The 18,247-nt window shown below is 36.7% G+C and overlaps 1 protein-coding gene across 8 annotated transcripts in view; it reads right to left on the bottom strand.

Moving 5' to 3' along the window:
• Positions 1-1,334: 1,334 nt before the first annotated feature.
• Positions 1,335-18,247, bottom strand: part of LOC126967956 (embryonic polarity protein dorsal-like) — a 51,557-nt gene continuing 34,644 nt past the window's right edge. For 6 of the 8 annotated variants that reach the window (XM_050812676.1, XM_050812673.1, XM_050812674.1 and 3 more), the window contains 2 exons: positions 17,552-17,707; positions 12,461-14,579 (listed from right to left, as the gene is read on the bottom strand). In XM_050812676.1, coding sequence (XP_050668633.1) covers positions 13,278-14,579; positions 17,552-17,707 — 1,458 coding nt within the window. In that variant the 3' untranslated portion in view covers positions 12,461-13,277. The other 2 variants (XM_050812679.1, XM_050812681.1) reach the window with 2 other exon arrangements.

Here is an 18,247-nt window from a genome sequence, read left to right as displayed (position 1 = left end):
CGCGTACAATAGTACCCAGTACCATTTGTTTCGTAGTATTTACATCCTCATTGATACCTACTGAATAGATACAGTAGGTACACGTAATGTACCTAATAATTAATAAAAATGAAAGGAAATTAGGCGTGTGGGCGGATTTCTTGGAATTTGTTCGGCAAAAATACTGTTTTACGACTTCCGATTCAATTTATAAGCACAATGTTACTTTAAAGCTTAGATCATTTATGTGTCTAGATAGACTTAGAACTAACTTCCATTTTGAGCAATTCACGCACACTAACAGAAAGTGTCATACAAATCGCGAGTGTAAGACGTAGCTTGTCACGCACACACTAAACTAACATTCCTAACCTGTTTTTTCGGTTGTCTAACAGCAAGAGACTCACCCCCTTATTCATAATGGTCCACTAACTTAAAACAGCCGCTAAGGAGTGTTTTTTCTCATTCTGACTTAGGTCAATAGAAGAAGACAGAGTGAGAATTAGCAATGCCTTAAGTTAGCAGACTATTATGACTAAGGGGGTAAATCTACACATATAAATTATCTAAGCTCTAAAGGATGTATTTTTTTGCAAAGAGAGATAATATATTTTTAATGTTCTTATTGAATAATAATTTATATGAACAAAATACATGAAATAGAATAATGAAATAATAAAAAAGGAAAACTTCAAGCGTCGATGTTTTAAGCCCAGTTTTCAACCCAGTTCAATGTTTTAATTCATAAATACTGTACAAAAACACCTACTTTTACGTTGCCCTGTCATTTTTAAACAAAATATTTTGGATTCAATTGCAGTATGGACGATGAGTACAGTCGTTCCGGCAACAGTGAGTCATGTGAGCACACTGATCCAATTTTTTTGAGTTCTTTGTCTTCAATCCATTATGGCATCCTTAGGAGATGTTGACTCGCCAAATTTTGGCACGAGACTGATTTACTGACTGACTCAAAAATTTGGATAATTATGGATTTCCGCAAAATAATGCCTAATTCAATAAATTTTCTGAGTACACTGAGACAGCGCCATTATAAAAACATCGGTGGCGTAGTGGGTAGATCCGTTGATCCTCACCATGGAGCACTCATTTCGATACTCGCCCGCCACATACCAATGTGTTTTTGGTTTTAGAATTCATAATATGTATGTTTTGTGAGTACAGGGCGCAGTTATCACATACCATCAAGTGATTCCTATGTAAGCTCGATGCTCAGTCTCGTCGCTAAAGAAAAATAGTTTGGTTTGAACTTATTACCAACTATGATTACTACCCCCTCCGCCCACCCTAACATTTTTATTCTTAAGGTTTTTCCAATAAAATAAGATTAAGTGTCAGTTTTCAGCATATTTATTTAAATTTTATAAAATAAAAAATAACAATTCACATTTCATGCGATAGCTTAAAATTATTGCAAATCTTAAAATAGTTTTGCGATATGAAGACAACATATTTCTAGTAATAATATTTATACATGATACTTTAATATTATTTATATTTACAACGAGGTGATTTGATATTAAAAATATTTAAACTCACATCAATAATTGTAATAAAAATATAAAATGGAGAGATCTCTTTATTAAAATACGCAATATTCATAACACTTTACGGTCTTAAACTAAATTCATTAGTTTCTTAGTATCTATTATAAAAATCTCAAAGAATTTCAAAACATCACAATATCAATAAATTCAATAAAATACAAAATAAATGGTAACAGTGTTAAGGTTCATAATCAATCCTTATCTGATATATAAAACACATTTTATATTTGGACTGTTAATATACAACAGTTATTTCGTATACTTTAACCAGTTCAACAGCCTAAAATGAGAAATAATTCGGAAGATTTGGTTTTTTAATTGATTTATAAGAACATCATAAAAATGTATATTATACCGATACATTTGGCAATCCTTTCATATTGTGATTCTTGTTTCAAGTTAATAACGACATATTATGTAGTTATTATCACATACAAGGCGATTGATCCACATGGTTATCATTAACAGACATATGATATATGATAGATGTAAGTGCAGAATCATCCAAGAGTAATTTACGTAAGCACCATATTGCATTTTTGATTGATTAATAAATAATGAATGATAATATTAAATATTTAGTAGATAGTACCTAAAGACGCCGTGCGAGAAACTACTTTGGGGTTATTTTGTATCGAGAAATATTTGTATCGTATTTCGGCTATTTTAATATTTTGAATATCTCTGAACTAATGCAGACTAAAGTATGTACAACGTTTATTTGAATAACACTATTATCTAATAATCATTTCTCACTTAACAGAAATGGTATTGATAAAAAGGTTACATTTACGTTAACTGTTATTTAAACAGTTTTGTGCCAAGCAGTATTTATAAAAACACAACCTATTTTCAAGTCGGTGCCATTGCCAAATTATAAAAATCATTTCATATTTGGACCATTTGGATTATCTTCGTATTATCACGTCAGTCTCAATACCCAATATAGCCCAATCCGATTTTATTTATTTGAATGATGAAAAGTAACTTAGTACTTTGGCTATGGGACAGATATAACATTGGACATTGTCCTATTACTACCAGTACCACTTACCAGTCTTAATTATATTTAATTTTTTCGTCGTCTCGATCCTCATGCATCATAATTGACACCAGGAAATACAGTCCATGTCCGAAATATGGTGTGCAGCTCAAATAATTAAATACTATGACTTATAATCTATTTACAAGTGACATTTAAAATTTTGCTAAACTTTTGTAATAATCGTAGTATTTACAAATGAAACCGAGCCTATCTGAGGATCACTGACACGCATTTCAACTTAAATAATAATTTCTTATTTATATTAAAATATCACACAAACATGGAATCATACTGTCAATAATCTCAATTTGTCTAAAGATTTAGATTTATTATGTGATTTTTTATTTATAATTTTATCAGACGCACGTTTTAACAAACAATTTTAATTAGCAATTAGTCAAAATTATCGATATACATTTGAACAAGTCGATATTCTAATTTCACGTTAAGTCCCATCACTACCACAAACTTCACTAATGCCATGTCAGATGACGCTGCAGTTTCATGTTAAAAGGAACACTTCTTGCGCATTGACAATAAAAATATTATTATTATTCAATAGATAACATATAAAAAATTGAAACTTTTCTATTACGCAGTTCCAAGGCTAAATATGTTTTACATAACACGTGCTCGTCACGTGGAACTATAAAATTGCGTCTCACAATCTATGAACCGTATTCCAGAAGAATTATCTCAGTTATCAGGAATTGTAGTAGATATTTGACAGCTTTGTTAAAAACCCAGTGAACTGAGAATTTGGTTTGATATACGTATCTGTTATTTGGTACTAGAGAGAGCCCTTATATTAGTGTGGCCATTGAGATTTGTTAACCCTGATAAGACACAGATGTGTGAGTATTGAATAATGATAATAGCACTTTTAATAATGTCTTTGGCATTCCCATTGGTCGATACAAAAACACGTTTCGTATTCTCATTGGTTAATATTCATATATACTACGTCTCTTGCAGGTGTTCTTTTGTAATTGCTGTACTGTAAGAATCACAATTACCTTACTAAGAACATCCCATCCAATTAAAAAACAGATAATAAAACTGAAAACATTGAGATGAATTATAAATTTATGATTTTATGAACTGAAACTAACATCTTTAGACTACTTATCGCCCAAGCTATCGCAATGGTATATTTTTAAATGTTTTTTTTTTTCTGTACAGAGTAAAATACTAGCTAGAGATTCCTGATCTAAGACACTTTCTGAATACAGACCTAAGATGTTAAGCACTCATGCTTTTTACTTTACCAGAAAATTTGTATGAATGAGTAGGGATCACTCACATTTTTGTGTTTATTGCTTATAATATCAACTGCCTGTATGAATTTAAAAAATTAATATTATACCGGAAAAAAAATATTTTTAAAATATTTTTTTAAATTTATTATTATTAAACTTTTTATAATCTTGTTAGTATCATAAAATAATAATATTTATTTACTTAATTTGGAACTATTTGACAAAGCTATAATAGTTGCAAAAGTATAAACTGCAGCACAGCTAACAATGATCTTCTCCGGATACAATATGGAATGATGTTCTATGCACAAAGATCTAAATAGTAAACAAAGTTAGGTAATTGATAACAAATGATTAGGTAATTAAAACAGTACAGGTCATCTGATTAGATATATTATATCTTATATAATCTTGTTCACTTCCTAATCGTCCCTACTCATCCCGTTTTACGTACAGTAAATTTAAAAATAAATCTTAACTTTGTTGATGCTCACGGCATTGATCACAGAATATGGTCGGTTGAGACAGTAACATTGGCAGCGTCATTGCTTCAGTGATGGTGGTGGTGACTACCGCAGCAGGTCGCTGGTGGACAGCCGGTTGAGACTGTCGCTGAGGTCTGGTGCGCGGTCCAGTAACGAGGACAGTCCGGAGAGCTCGGCCGAGTTCATCTGCAGCATCTCGCCGCGGTCCATCAACAGACCCGTGAGGGACGGCGTGTCGCTCACTGTCTCCATCATCTCCTGTCCTTGTGGCTGAAACATGACATTTTGTTATAACAATAAGGGACGAGCCGAGCAGGACGTTCAGCTGATGGTAATTGATACGCCCTGCCCATTACGATGCAGTGCCGCTCAGGATTCTTGAAAAACCCAAATATTCTTAGCGGCACTACAATAATTGTGCTCGTCACCCTGAGACATAAGATGTTAAGTCTCAATTGTCCATTAATTTTACTAGCTACCTTGTCCTTCAAATCGAAATACAATAATGCTTACACATTACTGCTTCATGGCAACGAAGCCACTGGTGAATTGCTAGAGCATATCTTATTATATTCATACACTTACCTACAGTATCTTATATTACAGGTCAACTAGAGTGTGTATATAACAGTTATTTCTGCCACCACCAAGAAATAAGTGCCGTTAGATAATCTATTCGTCTAGATAGGTCTGACTCTGTCGAAAAAATAGCGGTGAACTGTTAACCTCTATTTTTAGCAAACGCACGCACACTAAAACGAAGTAAGTGGCGTATCGTGTTTTTATATATATAAGAGGGGGCAAACGGGAATGAGACTCACGGGGCGGAATTAAGGTGGGATGTATTAGTATGCTCTAAGCCTGAAGTTCCTTTATCAGTTCGGGAAATCCGCACCCCGTAATTGATTTCAAAAAGAGTCTGTGCGAGGCATGAAGTTCTACGCAAAACTAGCAGTTGTAGAATGCTAGAACTCAACATGATGCGAATGGAATTAAGCATTTTAGTTATAATAACAGTTATACACTTGACTGCTGGTGTCAACCTAAACAACTGCAATCCATCCAAAAACAAGCTCTTAGCACTCCCTGTGAAAAATGCGGTAGAATAAGCAGTGAGAATGGACATCTCTAGTTGTACAGACTGCCCTCTCTCTTTTCAAATCCAATACTGTCCAGTAAAATGTTTGCATTCCAAACTATAGTAATTTAGCGATGAGTGTGTTGATACGGCATTTAGTTACCTGGTGCTGCATGTGCATGTTGTGGTGAGTCGGGGAAATGTGACCCATGGTGTTCATCTGCGCCAGGTTGGGGGAGATGGCGCCGTGCATGGGCGTGAGTGGCGAGATTCTGTCGATGGGCGACATCACGCCCAGGGGGGAATGCTGCGCCATCGGCGATATCCTGCCCATGGGCGACACCACCTGTCCCATGGGAGACATGGACGCCTCGGACGGGGAGATGGACTGCCCTGGATGCACACCGGGGGACAGCACATAGCCGGAGCCCCACTGCAGCTCCTGAGCGTAGTTTTGTTGCACGAGGGGGCCGCCCGGACCGCCTACTTGGACGTTCGGTATATTCCATTGCTGAAATTTAATATTTTTTTTTAGACCATTTATATGTCTAAATAGACTGTGATAGCTGTGAAAACGTTTAAAAATTTTTTTTGACAGTTAACCTCTATTTTGAGCGATACACGCACACTAACACAAAGTGACATACAAATCGCGAGTGTAAGACGTTGCTTGTCACACACACTAAAGTAACAATTTGGCCTGTTACATACATCTACACGTATAAATTATCTAAGCATTTTTTATTGTCAGTCATGAAACTAATATAATATATATCTAGTGATCTCTTCCGACTGTTACGGCATGCATCGGCGAGTGGAAGTGAAATATTATAACAAAATGGACAAATGCGCTGATTTGTTTTGTAAAATAGCGGATTCTAAAAAAAATTGTATGTATATAAAATATGATGCATAATTTAAAAAAGGAGGTACTAATTTTATTGTACGCTTGCATAAGTGTTCTATTATATTATTTTTATTGTGGCTTTTTCTAAAGAGTCACCACAATTTAGCCAAAGTTAGTTTGAGGTTATAATCTCAAAATAACAATATAAATTAACATTCAACAAGTTTTGTTTTTATTTTTCTAGTATTTACACTAATCTTCATAGTTTAGATTTTTGTAATCCATTAAAAAAAAATTAACCAGTTCATTTTTACCACACTGAATTCGCTGCATTTTACAAAATGAATAAATCACAAAGTCTGTAAGTTAGTTCCGTCGGCTGTAACATTGTCATAACACACTGTGTTACCTGATAGTTGTTGTCGTGTATGAGGTCTTGTTCACTGTAGGCCGGGGAGAACACGCGCAGGGGGCTACTCATTTGGTGTGGCGGCGTTTTATCTGTTACAACATAAGTCAAAATTATTACACACTAGCTGACCCGACAGACGTTGTTCTGTATATAATAAATAAAATAATGTTTTTATTTGAATTTGTCAATAATATATCATAACATCAGAAATTACTTCGTAAAATATGCACCCTGCTGTCGTAATGAAATTGTTTCACAGCAGAACTGTCAAACCGTGCGTCAGTAAATTTTCTCATAGAAATTATGTATGGACACAAAGGAAAAACAAATTTGTTGTTTTTATTTAATTTAGCAGCATTTTCCTATTTATTCACCTTTTAAACCTTCTCTGGACTTCCACAAATAATTCACGACCAAAATTAGCCAAATCGGTCCAGCCGTTCTCGAGTTTAAGCGAGACTAACGAACAGCAATTCATTTTTATATATATAGATTGCCAGCTCATTTAAGTTTGAATAAAATTTATTTTCATTACGGCCTTTTTTCACTTACGTGATAAATGAACATTTTAACAATTACAATGACTATGTTCGGTTAGGTTAGGTTATACCTACTATGCAATACAATGGTAGACAAATAGATATGACAACCCACTTATGTTATTGAAACATTTCATAATTATTGAGTATATTATGCCTTTCAAGATTCGCCAACTACAAGTCAATGTTTTGGCTTATCTTATCTCAGAGGGTAGGTTGTTATATATCTGAACTCCCTCAAAGGTTTGATTGTCTGTTTTCCATAATTACTTCTAGCTATTGGCCTTAATTAAGTCGTTAAATATTAATTACTTTTATTTGCAATGACAGCCTTTGAGTGACAGTATACTCTAAGCTTGTAGGCATGAATTCAAATGAAATGTTACAAAACATTTGTGTTGTAAAAGATACTATAACATAAATGACTTTCTTAATGATTCCAAACATTGAGTATGGAGCGAACGCCCTCAGGCTATTAAATAATAAGTTTAATTGTACAATATTACTTTGTAAACATATTTTTTGAGGAAAAAAAATCTCGATGTGTTTTTTCTGCCCATTCTTCTCAGGTCTGAGGCATTCGCTTTGGAATGGGTGGTAGTTTTTGACTTTCAATAAGTGATGACATCCTATTTTGAATAAAAATATTTGAATTTGAATGATCGAAGGTGCAATATATAACTGAAGCCCGAAATCCGACTTCATAATAATAGTGATAGGTGTCAGTAATATTATAATATTTATTACTTGATGTGTTAATAAGTGCTACCAACGTCATTAACTGACAGACATTTTTGACATTATTTGACATTATAAGTCACGATATATGATTGATTAGATTAGACATACCAATTAATTATAACATTTATTTAACTACTTACTTTCCCCGCCCAACTTCCTTTAAATGTCTCCTCTCCCTAGTTTTCACTCCTTTTGTATATATTTTATGTAAATTATATATTAAAATAAATAAGATTAAGTTGTAAATAGCACTAAGTACTTATATCAAATAATTTAAGTAATTAATAATTTAATTAATCACTACCATTAAAATTAGTAAAAGTATACTCTAAGCTTGGTGGTCTACCTTAACGTGACATTGGCAAACTTGTGGTATTCCTTCCACAGTAGCCATAGTAGGAAGAATAGAATAGAACTACTAGTGTTAGTACTGTTTTATATAATTATAACTAATAATTTTAATAGTAATAATATTTAGATCTTTGGTTAACTAGTGCAAACTAACAGTTGGTAGCATCATGACTGTGACGGTCGTGTCCTATATTAGCCAGAGCGCTCATTTCGAGTGAACAATTGATAGCAAATAGCCAGGTTTTCCCAGTTTCCTGGATTTTCCCCCACAAACCTTGTGTATTAGTTTTTTTTTAACCATAATAAAGTTTTATCCCTCAACACGTAGATAGGGTTGTAGAAATAAGTTTTCTGATACCTACATATATAAGGCTTAATTGTAAATTGCTTTTATAAGTAGATTATAAGTAATTTTGTATATATATTGTACTATCAAATATATAAATTTGGAATTTGATTTTATTTTTCGAGTAAACATTACACAGTTTGAATTCTATGGGGTAATGCTGCCAAAATTGTATTGAATTATTATTAATTATTAGTGCAAACTGTAAAATACAGGTATTTAAATTTTAAGTGCGTTTAAGTTACCAACCCGTTCTTCATAGATAGTAATATTTACCTGCAAACAAATGCGGAGTGCACTCACCTCGCGGTTCTGCTTTGATTTGTTGATCCGCGTAGCCTCCTGAAAACATTACAACATTACATATAACATAATTATAACAAACATTAGTTTCACAGGTTTAACACTAACACAACACAATACAGTAACACTACTACTATTCTACTTTTTGTCTCATGCTTAATTGACAGTTTTAACATTGAAGCAGTGATAGTGATGTATCTAAAAGATGAATATTTCTAAATCCCCCATGGTGGTGTAATGGTATTTTTAAACAATTCGATCAATTACATAAATTTCATATGAAAACAAAATTTATGAACGATGCGGGACCCGAACACGCGATCTCTCGCGTTCCGTGTTAGCACTCATCCACTGAGCCAACCGTTCGAGTGACGTAAGGCTCGTAAATCTTGATTAACTCTCAGGTTGTGGCTTCATCTACATTCTACAGGATCTACTTGACAGTAGATAACCTGCTCAACCCCAATATTTGCATAATAGGAAAGTGGCTTGATTTATCGCATTTCAAATCTAAGTTTAGATTTGAGAGAATTTAATTTATGGTATTTGTAAACAATTTTAAAAGTATATAAACAATATTATTTGTGGTGGCGGTATTAGCAGAAAAAACAATCATATTGCTATAAAAGATAAAATACACGAAAAGTACAAACAATAATCATGCAAAGTAAATAACATAACAACGCGGCTGGAAACAGTGAAACAAGTGTGGGTAGATTGAAATTAACGAACGTTACTTAAATTAACATTACTTCCAGGCACGTTTCAACACTTGTCATGCAAAATAAAATGCTAATATGTATATGTGTGAAGCGGAAAAAAAAAACAAGGAAAACGTACGTTACACAAAACTAGACAGAGCGCTACTATTTCTTACTTATAAAATCAATTTAGTGAAAATGAATACTAATAATTGTAAATTCAACAGAAAAAACGAGAGAAGTTGAATTATAAAATATTTACACTTATAATAGCAACATGGTGATTGCAACGACAGTTTGATTTTTTTTATAATAATACAATTTTTTGCTATTTTGTGACAATGATACAGTCTGGTCTCTCTCCAGTATTTTGGTCAGTCTACTTCAGTCATAATAAAATAATGGCTATAAGTAACGCTCCATCTATCTACTTATAAGAAAACAAGCATGCCTAATACTGAATATCGTACCTTCACAATAGTGTTGGGACAGTCGATTCAAATACTTGGAACATCGTTAATACTTTATTAGCCAATATAACATCAATGTTTCGCACGCAAGCTTCACTTTATAACTATACCGTATCATCTGTATAAAATCTTCAAAGATGTACGAAACAGTTTAGCAGAATTATTATTCCGATCGATTGGTAACCAGATTGTAGGTAGATTTGTTTATCTACTATCATCAGATCCTGGTGTCAAGTCCATCAACCCTTAACAAATTATTCGGTTGAAATTAAATAAAAAAAATTCTTTAAATTTTCCTCACAACATGGTCATGACTCACGGGTTCGTTTGATAACTTTATTGCAAAATTACAATGTTGATTTGATGAAATAATTGATTCAGTTATAATTAAAAATTACAATTTCAAAGCATTTTATTGAAATATTCGAAACTCGTTGAAATACTTATACATTCCTGTAAAATGTAAAATCAAAATTCATGCAAATCTTCAACGGTAATAAGAATTAGAGTGTAGCACATTTCATTTATTATAACATTTTATTTCATAAATTATGCATAAAATTCTATCTGCTGCTAAACTGTTTCAGTAAATTCACATAATCTCTAAAAATCTTAAAATACATTTTTACTCTACGCTTTAAAAAACAGTTACAGAGCCATCCATACAATTTAAAATGTTTTCAACGTTTAAAAGGTTCAGATAAACAAAAATACCAATAGACTATATTTACCAATATATCGACATCAAATACACTGTAAGGTTGTACATCGGGACCATGTTTTGTATTCAGAGGTAGGAGGTAGGTATCAACAGATTACCACAATACCAGATTCGAAAACCAAAGCATAATGAATTCATATTTAGAAATATTGTTCTTATATAGAAATGTAATAACGCGAATTATAATAAGTAATCTCATTTAAAATTAAATATATTATATGAATAACTGACGTAATATTACATATTACCTATAGGAAGGTAGTATTCAGATGTTATGAAATACAAATTTGTATTATTGTGAAATGTAGGACAAATTACAAATTATATTTATATATACGGAACACACATATGCACATTAGTACTAAAACTAATTAAGTTAACATTCAACAAAAATAATAATTAAAATAAATTAATTTAAGCGTGAGATAGAAAAAAATCGTCACATTTAACTATCAACGTTAAAAATTGATACACAATTTAACTACCACAAACCATTTACCGCCTTATTCATAATACATCGCTTATCGAAGGTATCAACCTAATACGGTTAGCAAATGTTAAGCCTATTGAAAGCTCGATGAAATTTTTTATTCATAATCGATTCTTAAACCTCCGATAACTAACACGCAATACAATGTATGCAATGTTAAAGTATCAGGGAAAAAAAGTTTAGTCGTTATGGATGGTTGGCCATTTCAATTCGATAAATTATTGTCAAAAATGTAGAAAAGTAAAGTATTTCAAATTTACGCGGGAAAATTTAATTATATTACATAATGCTAGGGCCACATGGGGGCAGTTTCTATCGCCGATGTTAGTAATCGCGTTATGGGATCTATTCGTTCGGTTCACATATCTTGTAAAACTGAAAACTAAAAATAGATTGAATTGTTAAGTTCAGATTATTCGAATTCCATTCAACAATAAATTATCGCTTCAAATTCGAAACAGCTGACCACCGTCGGCCATTTTATGCTATTGAGGGCTTAAATAGGTTTATAGATGTGTCCCAGCTTCTATAAGTCACATCAACTTTACCGAAGAGATAATTAGTGTTTTATTACCAATAATATGCAATTATGAATATCATTTTATGACAAGGGAAAGAACTCTATTTTAACGTCCGATAAGTAATTATGAATAAGAAAGACCATACTAAATATTTCATATTTTGTATACTGTTTAAGTACTTACAATATTTTTTATTTTACTACAAAAATTTAACCAATTACAAGATCATGTTTGTACTCAAATACATTATTTTAAATTACCATAAACAACAATATAATAAAAACAATCACAAAAAGCAACGAATAGGACGAGAGAACAAATGTATAAATATAATAAAACATAAATGATTAAAAACCCTACACCAATGTTAGCACCATGAATATACCTGATGAAACCCAAACACCTTGCCTACAGGCTGCACGAAATAATAATATCCAGCTAAATATGTATTTATAAACAATTTAATATTAATAAATAAATTTGTGTAACAGCCTGTATAAGCAATTGACAAATAAATACAAAAACTTACTGTCTTGCTCGTATTGGTGAATAAGAGTCGAGAACTTTTTCTGTCTCTTGTGCTTTAAATAACCCGAATCTAAAAAAATCAACACAACATTATAAAACAAATGTAAAACAACAACTAAAACAACAAAACAAAAATAAATATGTCTCTTAAAAAGTAAAACATAATATAAGATTGACAAGAATAGTGTCAATTTGTAAGAAAATTGACAAATTACTGTCACATTCTTCTGTCAAATTTTCTTGAACTTCAGTGTATGTCATTCATTGTCAATTATAGTGGTTAATTTTTCGATATATTAATATAATATTATGATAAGTATCCAATTGAAAATAGTTTGACAAAAGCAATTCTCACGTCACCACCAGACAATAGTCATAATATTCACCTCATTCTTACTGATATTGAACTAACCAATCAATGGAGGGCCGCTTTAATACAACAGATAATACAGCTCTTAAAATTATTCCTACTCGTTTCTGAATTCATTACAATAATAATATGTAAATGTTTACAAAAGTTTGGCAAATGGGCGGACATTCTGAAGCACCGTACAAGAATAAGTATATGACTAGAACAATTTGTAGTCTGTAGATTTCATTATTCAAAAACGAAATTTACTAAACTAATAATGAGAAATTTGAAATTTTTTATTTGGTAACTTATTTAGTATAACCTAAATTAATTTTTCTTGGAGTTTTTGAAAGTACCTATTGACCGAATATATATTTATATGTCTATTTAATGATACAATAATAATTGTTTTATTAGAATTAAATAGAACTTTTAAGTCCCGTTGTTTATAATTTTTGAATATTTATGTTTATGTTCAATTTGAACATCGCAATTTTGTATTTTACAGGTTTCTAGAACACAAGCAAAAAGTACTAAAAGTTCATTGTTGATTTTGGAATTTACTGCCATCTATCGGGGAATAATAGCAACTAGTTTCATCAAACTCAGAAACGGTTGCGTGTGGCGCGACGGCCATATATAGCGCATAATGTTCCGCATCCGTCAAATCTAAGTCATCTTGTAACTTTTTAAACGCCGAGGCGTCCAACGCTAGTACACTCTCCGCCACGAGGATAGTGCCGCCATCTGTCGGTGGAATAGGCGCCAAGCTAGCAGGACGCTTCAGCGACGCCTGAGAAGATTTATCATCTGCGTCACCGTGCAATGAAATGTGCGTTATGCTGTCTGCGTAACTGAGCCCCGTGCCGGATGCGTTGTCTTTCAGAGACGTGTGCGATACGGACGATTTGAATTTAGACGGACGCAAACCGGAAACGCTACTGACAGAACGACCGACGGGTTTTGTTTTTATCTCCTTCGGTCCCTCGGATTTGATTGACGGCGCGGGGGACTTCTCCTTTCTGCGGAAGAGTCGGGAGAAAAACGAGCGCTTCTTCGCGGGCTGTAGAGACGGTTCACTTTTAGCGAGACTCAATTCGGATTTGGGGAGTAGGACGTCTGGGTTTCGGGTGAGCGGCAGCTGGCGGCCCGGTTTGAGAATGCTGTTCACAGACGTTTGGCTTGTTTTGAAAGCATCGGTGGAAGTTTTACGGACGCGTTTAGGCGGTAAGGGCGGCGCGCGTTCGTCCTCCGTGTCCCGTTTCAGCGCCGTGAACTCTATAATCGGTCCGCGGTACGACTGCACTTGGACGTCCTCGTACGGCTCTGGTTCCGGTTCAGATATCGTGACCGGATTCTTAAACGCGAGCTGTAAACTAGTGTACGTTCCCGCGTCATTAAAATCCTCGACATCGTTCTCTTCAGTTAATATCGTAATGTTTTCTAATCGAGTTCTATTTTCCGAATAGATCTCGTCCAGCTCTGCGACTTGGTCCAGCAAATCATCGAGACACTTCTCGTTGTCTACGACGCCGTTGGTCTGTGGTTCGAGTGTCGTGTCAATGTCGTCGACCATAGAGTTGTCGTCTACCACGAGCACCTCCGTGGTGGACGTCACTGTGTTGATGTCTTGTGTATCGTGCGGCTCTGTGTGTGTGTCGGTGTGTATGTCGGTGTGCGTGTTCATGTTGTTATTGCCGTCGGGTTTCCTCTCGAGCAGAGCTGCGATGGCGCTTATGTCCGCGAGCGGTTTCCTGCCAGTACCTTGATAATCCGGAACAAATTCGAACGGTATCGCGTTGCTCCGCGCGTTGTCTGACGTTCTTTTAAGTTGAACGTACACCTGAAAGTAAATTAATATGTTTAAAATATGGGGTAAGCTTCTCGCAATATATTCAGTTCAACATGACATGGATACCTTCAAGACAAGCGTGAAAACCTACAATCTAAAAGGACGGCAACTGGTCTGTGGTTCCTCTCGTGATGCAATAGACTATAGAGTTTGGACGGCGGTGATCACTCTAACCATCAGGTTACCTGGTAGCCTGTTTGTCATATGGCAAAATAATGGGTTCTTACTCATTAAATAATAAAATCTTATATAGGCATATAAAAATTTAAATAGACATTTACAAATTATTTTAATTAGAATCTAGCTATTTAAAGTGATATAACGAAAAAATTCAAACGTCAAATACTCAATGACTTACACGAGTAAGTAACAAAACGAAATATAAATTAGTAAAAAAATCCATTAATCCACACACACTGTAAGTAATGGTATAATGGAACACAATACCCTAACTCTAAATATGACCAGTATCTTGTTTTGTTCGATTAAAAAGCCTGGTTTGTAATGCTGCAGTGCTCCTTGGGAGCACCGTTATAGGTCCTGACCTATAACGGTATTTTAAAGTTAATTTCAACTTGATTCATTCACGCGTTCCTGAGAAAATGAGTTTTGTAGGGACAGTGATCTTATAGATAGCGAGTTTCTCGCGCCTGTTGTTCTCAGGTCTGAAGCATACTATTTCGATTGGATGGTAGTTTTGACATTCGTTATTTTAAATCCTATTTTGAATTATAATATGAATATTTAATTTTTTCTTAATGTGGGACTTAACCATGTAAATAATATTTAACAAATATATTTCAAATTTTCAATTTTTTTAAAGCCAGAACGATTACCTACAATCACACGTAAATGACCTTTACAGCTTATATAGTTCACCCCACATCTGCACCTCATGAAGCTGAACGAACGGCTCGTTTAACGTAAAATTTACTTTATGAAGGGTAAAGATTTCTCACAAAAAAATGTTTGCAAAATGAAATGAAATATTTATTCACCACAATTATCAATCTGTTACTTTTTCCAAAAATACAAACAATTCAAATTAAAAATACACTTCCTTGCCTTTTTGCAGCTAGCAGCAAATGGTTTTATTAATATTCGCTTGCGCACGTCGGGGTCCCCGTGGCCCTTGGACCCCTTATAATTTATAGTACTGATGTTTAAGATTCATGCACAGTTACTAAGTACGTAAGGATTAAATGAAATATCGGTTGAGAGGTTTTCCATAAAACCGTTCGCAGTCCATTAGAATGACGCCGGTTATCAGGTAAATGAGACAGCAGGCGAGGAGTTCAGGGCGATATGATTGTGGCCGTATCGTATTACGCTTTGGTCTTTTCTCTCCTCCGACCGTCACGTGTGTGTGTGTGTCCGCGTGTACCTGCACGTGGTGCTGCGAGTGCGGGTCGCGGTAGGGCGGCGTGTAGAAGGCGATGGCGACCTGCTTGTGACGTGTGTGTGTGTCCGCGTGTACCTGCACGTGGTGCTGCGAGTGCGGGTCGCGGTAGGGCGGCGTGTAGAAGGCGATGGCGACCTGCTTGTGACGTGTGTGTGTGTCCGCGTGTACCTGCACGTGGTGCTGCGAGTGCGGGTCGCGGTAGGGCGGCGTGTAGAAGGCGATGGCGACCTGCTTGTGACGTGTGTGTGTGTCCGCGTGTACCTGCACGTGGTGCTGCGAGTGCGGGTCGCGGTAGGGCGGCGTGTAGAAGGCGATGGCGACCTGCTTGTGACGTGTGTGTGTCCGCGTGTACCTGCACGTGGTGCTGCGAGTGCGGGTCGCGGTAGGGCGGCGTGTAGAAGGCGATGGCGACCTGCTTGTGACGTGTGTGTGTGTCCGCGTGTACCTGCACGTGGTGCTGCGAGTGCGGGTCGCGGTAGGGCGGCGTGTAGAAGGCGATGGCGACCTGCTTGTGACGTGTGTGTGTGTCCGCGTGTACCTGCACGTGGTGCTGCGAGTGCGGGTCGCGGTAGGGCGGCGTGTAGAAGGCGATGGCGACCTGCTTGTGACGTGTGTGTGTGTCCGCGTGTACCTGCACGTGGTGCTGCGAGTGCGGGTCGCGGTAGGGCGGCGTGTAGAAGGCGATGGCGACCTGCTTGTGACGTGTGTGTGTGTCCGCGTGTACCTGCACGTGGTGCTGCGAGTGCGGGTCGCGGTAGGGCGGCGTGTAGAAGGCGATGGCGACCTGCTTGTGACGTGTGTGTGTGTCCGCGTGTACCTGCACGTGGTGCTGCGAGTGCGGGTCGCGGTAGGGCGGCGTGTAGAAGGCGATGGCGACCTGCTTGTGACGTGTGTGTGTGTCCGCGTGTACCTGCACGTGGTGCTGCGAGTGCGGGTCGCGGTAGGGCGGCGTGTAGAAGGCGATGGCGACCTGCTTGTGACGTGTGTGTGTGTCCGCGTGTACCTGCACGTGGTGCTGCGAGTGCGGGTCGCGGTAGGGCGGCGTGTAGAAGGCGATGGCGACCTGCTTGTGACGTGTGTGTGTGTCCGCGTGTACCTGCACGTGGTGCTGCGAGTGCGGGTCGCGGTAGGGCGGCGTGTAGAAGGCGATGGCGACCTGCTTGTGACGTGTGTGTGTGTCCGCGTGTACCTGCACGTGGTGCTGCGAGTGCGGGTCGCGGTAGGGCGGCGTGTAGAAGGCGATGGCGACCTGCTTGTGACGTGTGTGTGTGTCCGCGTGTACCTGCACGTGGTGCTGCGAGTGCGGGTCGCGGTAGGGCGGCGTGTAGAAGGCGATGGCGACCTGCTTGTGACGTGTGTGTGTGTCCGCGTGTACCTGCACGTGGTGCTGCGAGTGCGGGTCGCGGTAGGGCGGCGTGTAGAAGGCGATGGCGACCTGCTTGTGACGTGTGTGTGTGTCCGCGTGTACCTGCACGTGGTGCTGCGAGTGCGGGTCGCGGTAGGGCGGCGTGTAGAAGGCGATGGCGACCTGCTTGTGACGTGTGTGTGTGTCCGCGTGTACCTGCACGTGGTGCTGCGAGTGCGGGTCGCGGTAGGGCGGCGTGTAGAAGGCGATGGCGACCTGCTTGTGCACCAGGGTTATGTTGCCGTTCTCCTCCCACACCACCCGCTCGCCGTCCTTCTCGAAGAACACCACCGCCACGTCCTCGCGGACAACCTTAACCAGAGCCAAACACATTTTGTTACCACATTCGAAATAATTAAAAAATCATATATTGACTTTACTTATGTGTTAATAATATATTATATTAATACACGTTTATATAAAAGCAATGCGAATAACTAAAAGTTATACATTTAATTAAGGGCCACCCGTTCAAAGCGTACAACAGGTAGTAAATTGATATTTGAATTAAATAATACATAATAAGATTGCATGAAGATTCCTATGAAGGAATATCAGGAATTCCAATGATAGTCGTAGACCATTTGTACGGTTTTGAATAATTCGCAAATTGTTTACGAATTAATATCTACGCCCGAATGTTTCTTTTGTGTTATTAAACAAAATCTATACAAAGTTTGTGAGGTTGTAGGGGGTTATCTCGGGATTTTGAAAATTCTGTTACCAATAGAAAGGCACATTATTTTGGATTGGTTACTAACCGAAATATGAGCCTTTTTTTCCTACTCGTGTTTGCAAAGTAAGAAAAAATGGTCGAAATAAACATTTCTAACGAACGCTATCTTAACATTG

This window comes from Leptidea sinapis, chromosome 14 (assembly GCF_905404315.1).
Source record: "Leptidea sinapis chromosome 14, ilLepSina1.1, whole genome shotgun sequence".
Lineage (NCBI taxonomy): Eukaryota > Metazoa > Arthropoda > Insecta > Lepidoptera > Pieridae > Leptidea > Leptidea sinapis.
Note: the sequence above shows the minus strand (reverse complement) of the source record. Positions and strands in the feature narration are given on the sequence as shown.